At 37.1% G+C, this 9,393-nt stretch overlaps 1 protein-coding gene across 2 annotated transcripts in view; it reads right to left on the minus strand.

Moving 5' to 3' along the window:
- The window catches only part of Hex-a (Hexokinase A), a 43,076-nt gene that overhangs the window by 28,727 nt on the left and 4,956 nt on the right, over positions 1 to 9,393 (minus strand). The window contains exon 1 of one of the 2 annotated variants that reach the window (XM_076318875.1): positions 7,040 to 7,195. The exons of the other annotated variant lie outside the window; for it this stretch is intronic. Within the exon in view, the coding sequence (XP_076174990.1) occupies positions 7,040 to 7,162 (123 nt within the window). The 5' untranslated portion in view covers positions 7,163 to 7,195. Of the gene's footprint in view, positions 1 to 7,039; positions 7,196 to 9,393 lie in introns of those variants that run through there. 2 annotated transcript variants of the gene reach the window in all.

Consider the following 9,393-nt stretch of genomic DNA (forward strand, 5'->3'; position numbering starts at 1 on the left):
AACAGGATAAACGAAGTCAATTGGTCTGTCGTTAAGCAAAGTCAACGACCGAGAAAATCAATTGCATCGTATTAAACTATCAACACGATATAACAAATTATATCCGTCTCGAACACCGTTTCGATTTCGGATACAACGAGACGATCAGTTTCGAACATTTGTGCAAGATGAGACATTTGAAGAAAAGCGAATAGTAAACGAATACTCAATTCGAAGGAAACTCTTTTATGAACAAATGTCTAACATGTGAGCGTAACCTAATAACGGACGATTTTTGAATTCATTCGACAGTGACACGCATAAGAAGCGAACTATACGAAACGAATTATGCGATGTAACAGTACCGGATCACCCAAACGAAAACGATAGTGTTAATTAGTATTTCATTATATTTTGTTCTATTTTCGTATAAATTTCTATATACATTGCCTACACAATTTCGTATATATATTTGTATATCTCACATTACAACAATAACGCGAATAAATAATTTGTTCAAACTTCGTTCTGTATTTTCGTCTACCTTGGATCGATAAAACAAATTTAAGTTCGTATCATTCAAAGAAAATGCGATTCGAAGTTTTCTACCGAAAAAGACTACCCCAGCCCTACAACAACGCAATGAAATAGAACTTATAAGACACTTGTTATTTTGACCCCCACCATTTTGCTATAGCACGAGCCACAGCATTAATAACTATGCCAAGGTCCCCCCACTATTCGACTCGTGAGATTTTTTATCTAAGCTCGTGCACTGGCTAATCGTGTGAAATCATTGGCCAATTGTATCGCTTAAACGCGAACATTTATTGTTCCACGTCAAGTAACAACAATATTTGTACAGTAACGTTGCACTGGAAATTCAACAGGACCTCGTGTCAACATTGTATGATAGATCGTCACGTTCCTAGCTTTTATAACGATCAACAATTGCAATGTATGTAATCAGACAAGTAGTTATCGAAAGTAATAAAATAATCGTGATTATAATTTCTAATAAGTAACAATGACGTTTCGACGTTCCTGGTAACGAGACGCAGACGCACGTTACCCTACGAATATTCGAATAATTTTGCGTTAATTATGCAATCTTTCATCGCTAGGCAACCCGACGATGTTAGAAGATTCATGTTCGTGAAACGACTTTATTAATTCGTGAAATACTTGCGCGACTGAAAGGGAAGTTCAAGAAGAGTATATCGCGCAATTAATCACTGTACCGTACAACGTGTTCATTTTTTCACGTCGATGTGGAATTTCTTGAGAGATCCTCCCGCCCAAACTGGAACACCGTACACGTGAACATATAAATCCCGCAGAACTACTTTTTTCTTTTTTCTTTTTCTTTTTTTTTTTTTGCTTCTCTTCACCGCTATACAAACCCTGCACTGTCTACGGTTGTTCTTTATTCTGTCGCGGTAATAAAACGGATAAAAACGTACGCATAAAAGAATCCAATATACGGAGCGAGTTGCGAGAAACGGGGCACCTGAATATCTCCCGTGAATTTCAAGATACGAAATATACGTCCAAAGGATGAATACACAGAAGATAATGGTTTCTCTCTTCTAGGTGATTTTTCCTAAAAATTTTCTAGGTCAACTGTTTTTCTAATCAAATTGAACTGTACACTTTCATCGTTTGAATATTGTATCTAGCACAACAAGAGTTCGTCGATGCATTACAATATGACCTGGCAATGAACTTGAACTTAAAAATTCAAGACCGGACAAGTTCAAGGTCACTTCCTTGTGACATTTTAAATTTAACGTAATTTACACGAAGTGAAACTCTTTTGGTTTGTATATTATTTTATCAATCTGTTAAAAATCAAATTGATTCACTCTACTTGTTGCAAATTTCGCAATATTCGTTCAATTTTGTAAGATAATATTTATCTAGATAAATTCTCTGTGTTTTTCATTCCATGAAATTTGAAGTCCTCGGTTCACTTCTCTGTTGAGGAGTCCTTGCGTATCTGTGCAGGTTTACGCGAAGAGACGAGACACAGAGCAATGGGAGTGGCCAAAGGAGTAGTGGGGGTAGCGAAACGTTATGGTGGGGGTAGCGAAACGTTATGGTGGGGGTAACTAAACAGTCTAATAGAGATAACGCGCATTGTCTTTGAGCGGTCATTTGATTACGCGTATTACGTGCATCGGGTATCCTATTCCAAGCTGGTTACGCACATCGCTTCGTGCGATCATTATGCAATAGCGTGCCAATCATCCTGTTCCACGCCACTTAAATAGTAAAACTTTACATTTGATGCTTTTACACGTTTCCGTGTGCACGTAAAAGATTCATGAATAATATTCTCAAATAATGTTCGACTTATTATTCCAGTAATTCTCAAACCGTGGTCCGTGAATTCTCAAAGAAGAAAAAGACAAAATAAATGTACAGCGAATAAAAATAAAAAAGAGAAATTCAAATGCTTTTGAAGCTAAAAATTGTATCTACGATTTTATTAACTTCCTTTCGAACATTTTCAAGACTATCAATCAGCTTCTTTCACTCATTAATTTTGCAAATGAAATTTTCCGAGCATCTGGAATTTAAATTCTAGACTAACGTTGAAGATTTATTTTATTATTATTCTTGTTACCAGACGTATTTATTGCGCGCGTGTATTACCATTATTTATATAAATGTGTATATATAACCTATCAAGATTTCAATCCCGAGTGAAAGGATGAAGTATTGCGATTGTTAATTCATTGAGTACAGTTTGAGAAACAAAAAAGTTTCTGTTGTAACGAACGAACAGTGCTCGCTACTGTCGCATAATTTTGTGAGGAAGTTATTGCTCATCCGCGGGTGTACAGTTTTATCTTACCGTCACGGATAATTATCAAAGAACGAGGAAGCTTCGTTTCGAAATAATAAACACAGACGTCGGGCAACGATCGTTAAGCACGAGCAACTATTATCTCGGTGTCGTCCTTCTAGAAAAACGAAGAGACGAAGAAAATTTTGTTTTAAATTCTGTGGTCGGTTGATAATAATCTTTAAAACGTTTTTCGTTCTGTTAATCGTGTATACTTTGTTCTCGAGTTATTTGAAATATTACGACACAAAAGTAACCACTGTAATTGTGAATAAATATTAACGAACATAATCGCAAGATCAATAGCTGTAAATGGATAATTTTTCGATTAAAATTTCCCTTCGTTTCAAACAAAATTTATTATACGTACTCGTATTGTTGTTTTCTGTAAATTTCGTGCAATGGAGAATTTCTACGTAGATGATTAATGTATTTAATTATATATTTTTATAATTAAATAATATATTATATTTTAAAAGTATTTTAAAAATCACTCGTATCAAACGTTCAATAAAAATTCACCAATATTAAGTACGCACGAAGCAATTTCCACTCCGTTTATTGTTTTTTTAATTTAATAGATTTTGTTCGAAATTCGATAAACTTGATATACTTGTCACGATCAACTATTTCGAGTCTCGTTTAATTTTTTTTACACCGTCAAAAAGAAACAGTATTCCCGAGTGATAACATTAGGCGCACCCTGTACATTTTCTATTTTATGCACGGTGAATCGAGTGAGATGCAGTCCATAAGCAACAATGAAATTAACGAACGAGAGACTGGAGTATGCACTTTGTGTAAATGACACGCACGCGCCAATCTCGTTTAGCGCACGCATATGCTAGCATTGAGAACTCAATTAACTCCTCGATGCAGAGTTTAAATAACCAGGCGTTGCAAATGGAATCATTTCACAATAATCGTGCCCATAATGCATCAATTCTACTTTGTGTACAAATTGAAGCACTTGACAAGAATACACACTGTTCAATGTAATTACAAATCGTTTAATGAAAAGTAACTTCGTTGGTCCAAAAAGGGGCTAGTTTGTTTCTTCGGAAGAATGTTTTTTTCATTAACTACATTGAGGATTACGTTGAAACAGTGTTTACTAATTGTTGGTGTCTCGTTTTTATTAAATTATTCGCGAGAAACTGGTCTATTTCACCGACGATTTCGCGAACTGTCAAAGCGAGAGAAAATTTATTTGTTTATTTTTGTTTTTTTACCTCGGTGGACATTGTTAACAAACGGCCGGCTTCTTACGAACAACTATGAAACTTTCTTCCAATGATGTATTTTGGGGATGCAAATGATCGTTCGTGGCGCGATATGGAAATCACTTCTGTAAAACCTTTCACAGACGAAACAAACGAAGCTATAGATATCAATAGTAGTGATCTAATCGATAATGCGAATCGTGGTTTCGGAAATGAGATAACAAAGTCCGAATCGTACGTTCGTTTAAAAATTTGCTAAATTCTATTTATGTTCACCGATACTCGAACCTCGTCGAATTCACGTGTCGAGGTATGGATATTTGCAGTGCAATTATAATAACGAAATGTATATATGTCTTTCTGACGAATCGTTAATTGCAACGGCCGCGTGCTTAAGGTTCTTAAAAACGGGTCAGAGAAACCAAAAGTACTTCGACAAGGGTCACGCCCTTCAGAGATTTTATCACGTGTATTTTTTAAAGTGACGCGTAAACGTGACAACTGAAAATCGACAACAAATGATCGCACGATAAAGAAATTTAAACTTCGTATTCTTTCGTGTTTGAAGAAAACAGAGAAAATGTTTTTGCAATTATTTCGTATATTTTTAAAGTTACTAGGATATTACTTAACGCGTATGAAAAAAAAAAGAAAAAGAAATCGATTCGAATTCTTATAAATTCACTCCGTAAATGTCACCGTCGTTATAAATATTAATTAAATTCGTTCTTTTCGTAAAATACAATACGTACTGACCCCGTTTTAAGTTTCGCGAAACTTCGTGATTTAATTAGAAACTATACGTATCTACGTTTTTTTATATCCTTTTCGTTTTAACGGAGCATTTTCAGAATAGTATTCGTGTGATAAAATAATTACTTTTAACGATTCCTTTAACGTTTTTTCCCCAGGGTATCGATTACAAAATATAAATTGAAATTATTTAATTGCCTTTTTCGGGACGGTGGGCACGCACATTTCATACGCGGTACTCTTTCTGCAACACGGTCTGCGAACGACTACTGCAACAGGCTGAAAATTCGCACAGAATCATTATTTTTCTCCCAACACGTTAAAGACAAACAGAGGCAAAGAGAATTTTTCGAATTATCGTTCGTCCTACAATTTACCAAATTTTCACCAGGGACGTAACCAGGCTCCATATTTCCATGAAAATTGGATTAAATAATCGCGTAGTACTCGGTGATAGACATTTTAGGTGTAAATGACATTTTTTAAACAAACTGAAGTTCGTCAAGGACAGTCACTTCATCAATGTATAACGAATACAAAATGTAGAACGAATATTTATCACGTCTGAGAATAAACGTTTACATTGGCTGAGATTAATTTAAAAACAATTCTTTTTTGCGTTTCGATGGATTTTACTGGACACGAGAATAAAAATTTTTAAAGAGATCGTATATGACAAACGATTGGTTGTCTCGCAGAAGGTTGTTAAAATTTTAGCCAATTAGAGCGCAGAGAGTTGCCTACAGGCGTGACACTTCCCCCTCTACTACGCTTTGTATTGTGTTTCTATAGGACGCGAGCAATCTTATTCATTAAAACTTCAACAATCTTTTGTGAGAAATCTAATCATTTACGACGTATCGTTTCGTCTCAACTTTGAATCCCCGTGCCGAATAGAATACGTAAATATAATTAAATTCGACTTCGAGTTTCGATGTGAATTTTCCAAAAGAGTATTTTAAATGTGTACGTGTTCGAAAAAATGTTCATTTCGCCCTCTGTACAATCGAAGAAATCAGGTGACGAAAGTTTACATTTGTGATTGAAATTCCAGAGATAACTTCGAAAAATGAAAATAAAATTTCCAAAGATTCGACCATGGAATATAATGATCTTTCCGCGATACAGCCGAATCTTTGAGAGATTACAATAATTAAATGTGGATAAGACTGTTTACCTCGATTATTTGAATTTATAATTACCGAGGGTTATCTTATCTGAGACGATCGTATCACGATTTGATTCTTAATGAAATATTCAATCTGGACCCGTGCTCGTGACAAAAATATGCTACGTTAACACTATACAACGGCAAACGTAATTGTTGTAACACGAGGTGCCAACGCAATTTTGTTTAAATACAGAACGAGACGTAGACAGATACATAAAAGTCAAGGTTCGTCGCGTCACTTCCTTCTCTTATTACGAATTGAAGTCTTGGCACAAACGAGAAATCGTAGCTCGCGACTGATGCATCATTGTGACTAAATTATAGTAACATTACTATGCATGATCGCGCGTGCAGCCGAATCGCAGTCAAAGAAATCTATAAATAATATCTTTCAGATTCTCTATCCGCCGATCAAAATTTATAATCAATGAATTTACTAATATATATATATACACACTTAATGTCAATAAAAAAATCAATGATCAACAAAAGCATACAACATCGACACATCCTAGCTCGAACACTCTACGAGCCAAATTAGTTAATCAGAGTTAAAAGGAAAGAGCAGAAAGAAAGAATAAAGTTTAAAATAGTACATTTTAGTATATTCTCCCAAATTAACATTATTTCACGCACATAACAGTTTCAGAAAGTTGCTCGAAACATTCTGTATTCTTATCAGCTTTTGCAGAGAGATCCCGGGTCGAATAACAATATATACGGCGTAAAAAGAACACAACGGATATCTTTAATCGCCGTCTCTGGCCAAACTTGGATAAATTACGCAGGAAGTGACCGATTCGAAGATTTGTGTTACACGTGCAAACATTGTAAGCTGTTCGGTTAGCATCGTCGCGAGCTAATCGAAATTCACAAATGGAGAAGAGATTGCGGTTGAAAGGTACGAGTATGCACGTATGGTCGGTTTCGTGTTAACTTAGCGCCTCGATAATACTTTGCGCGGGTCTATCGATACGTGCACCATGTTATGCATATTCCATACCGTGTAATTGACGTCAGTTTGAATCGTGAGCAATTCGGTAAACGTGGATCAAAGGTTACCTCGTCATACGGCGTCAAACCCGAGGATTCGTCCACAGCCTGAAGGACCGGTGTACCCGGGATGTCCGTTTTACTGTAGCACTTGCAAATCTTGCTGAAGAGCGACCTGTTCTTGGTCTTCATGTCGAACCTTGACCCAGTGATCCCGTTCGACAACCGTCCCGCTACCTGTCACCGTCGAACTGACGAACGTAAACCGATCGCTTCACGTCGCTCTTGTTGACCTTTGGTTTATCAACGCGCAACATGAATCCCGATCGCTCGACGCGGGAAAAAATATATCCAGATTGTTGTATCGCGCACCAGAGACCTACGCGCGGTGTTTCTTCGTGGAACTCTCCCTCCTAGCCAGACCATGGTTCACAATGCGCCTGAGCGAAAATTTCACGGTCAAGGCGCCCCATCGCTGCTTCGACACCGAATTCAAACATTTACATCGATTCTGGGCTGCGTGGCACGCAATCGATAAGAAGCGTCGCTGGAACATGATCCGGACTGCTGCTTCGATGATTGTCACGGGCATGTTGCACGATAGAAGAATGCCCTTGAACCAGGTTCACGATCTGAATGGCTATTAATGCTAGTTTAGACGATCCGAGATCCTAATCGATGACGAAACAACCTTTTTAAGATATCTGATCGCTATATAACCCTCCAGAAGCTTTCTCTCCGGGTCTTTGGTATGTACTGTCCCTTCAACTGTCACGAGTATCTCTACAGTCTGATTGCTCCACTTAACTGCATCTGACTCTTATACTGAACGAACTCTTGAAGCGAATAACAACGCTTATTCTATGGAGCTTGAGAGATCCACCCTGGAACACTAAATACCTAGAATACCTATTCTATAGAGATTAAAAGATCGATTTTGGGAGGAATTCAGACTCTATTTGTTGGAATTTTGTATTACTTTATCCTATGGGTAACATCTGTAACTGACAACGCTTAAGTACCTAAAGTACCTATTCTATGGAGCTCGAAAGATCAACCCTCAAACACTAAATACCTAGAATACCTATTCTATGGAGCTTAAAAGATCAATCTTGGGAGAAATTCAAGCACTATTCTTGAAATTTGTTATCTTTTCATCCTCTGTGTAACACTTATAATTGGCAACGCTTAAATACCTAAATTATCTATTCTATGGAGCTTGAAAGATCAACTTTGAAACACTAAATACCTAGAATACCTATTCTATGGAGCTTAAAAGATCAATCTTGGGAGAAATTCAAGCCCTATTCGATGGAATTTTGTATCCCTCTATCCTCTGTGTAACACTTATAATTGACAACGCTTAAATACCTGGAGTATCTATTCCATGGAGTTTAAAAGATCAATCCAGGTAGAATTCAGGCTCTACTCGTTGGAATTTTTTACGTCGTCTTAGCAACGCTCACGTCACTAGAGACTAAACCACTGGGTACCCCATGGCACTCCTCACAATTATACTTCCGAGCTCTGTAAGGTGTACTTCACTTTGTAGCTGACACGCAACTGACGCAACTATCAAGCTAGACTCACGCAGACCCAACGACCGAGCCGTTGACCCAAGTCTGTTATGGAAACACAGTCCACGGACAAAATCGAGAAGCTATCTACTTTCAGCTCTCAATAATATATTTCAACTACAATTAACAGTATTTTAAAAATACGTTTGTACATCAAACAATGTAAAATACATCGATAAAGCATACTTCTTACTCTTTTTAATACCAGCAGTTCTTTTATCAAAGTTTTTACCTAAGTATATCAATGCACAGTACTGTCCCTCAGGTTGTCACAGAATTATCCTCGCCACAGTTAATTGCACCTCAGTCGCTTTCGTTCGTTGTTACTGTTTGCTCGTTGTCAGCTTGATCTCCACCTGGTGACAATCTGAAGGACAATACTGTATTTAAGATACTACATTTATGATACGTGCAAGGTTGCACCGTTTGTAATTCTCAGAGTCGTTTCAAACACCGCGCACATTTTTATGCGAACAAATATCACGCTATCAAAGCGTCGCGGTTTAAATATGGCGTCCTATCGATCCCTTTGTAGCGTTGTTTATTGGTCATCTTTATTCTTCCCGTGTATCGTTCATTTTCATCTGAACCGTAGCCATAGGAATTAACATTGAGCAATGATAAGATCGGTAAATTGTCTTAATCGACTTAGATGTGACGTTTTATGATTGCCATAAATACAAAAGATCAAAAGCATCATTTTATTGTCGTTCTCGGATGCACGACATCCTTTCCGACGACAACGTAACAGCCGATAAACTACTAGACAATTACGACCGACTATTGCAAACAGAAAGATAAATCGTGTCCAATTAATTCCATTCCCGGAAGCGTTTCATTCTCGGC

Source organism: Ptiloglossa arizonensis, chromosome 8 (assembly GCF_051014685.1).
Source record: "Ptiloglossa arizonensis isolate GNS036 chromosome 8, iyPtiAriz1_principal, whole genome shotgun sequence".
Classification (NCBI taxonomy): Eukaryota; Metazoa; Arthropoda; class Insecta; order Hymenoptera; family Colletidae; genus Ptiloglossa; species Ptiloglossa arizonensis.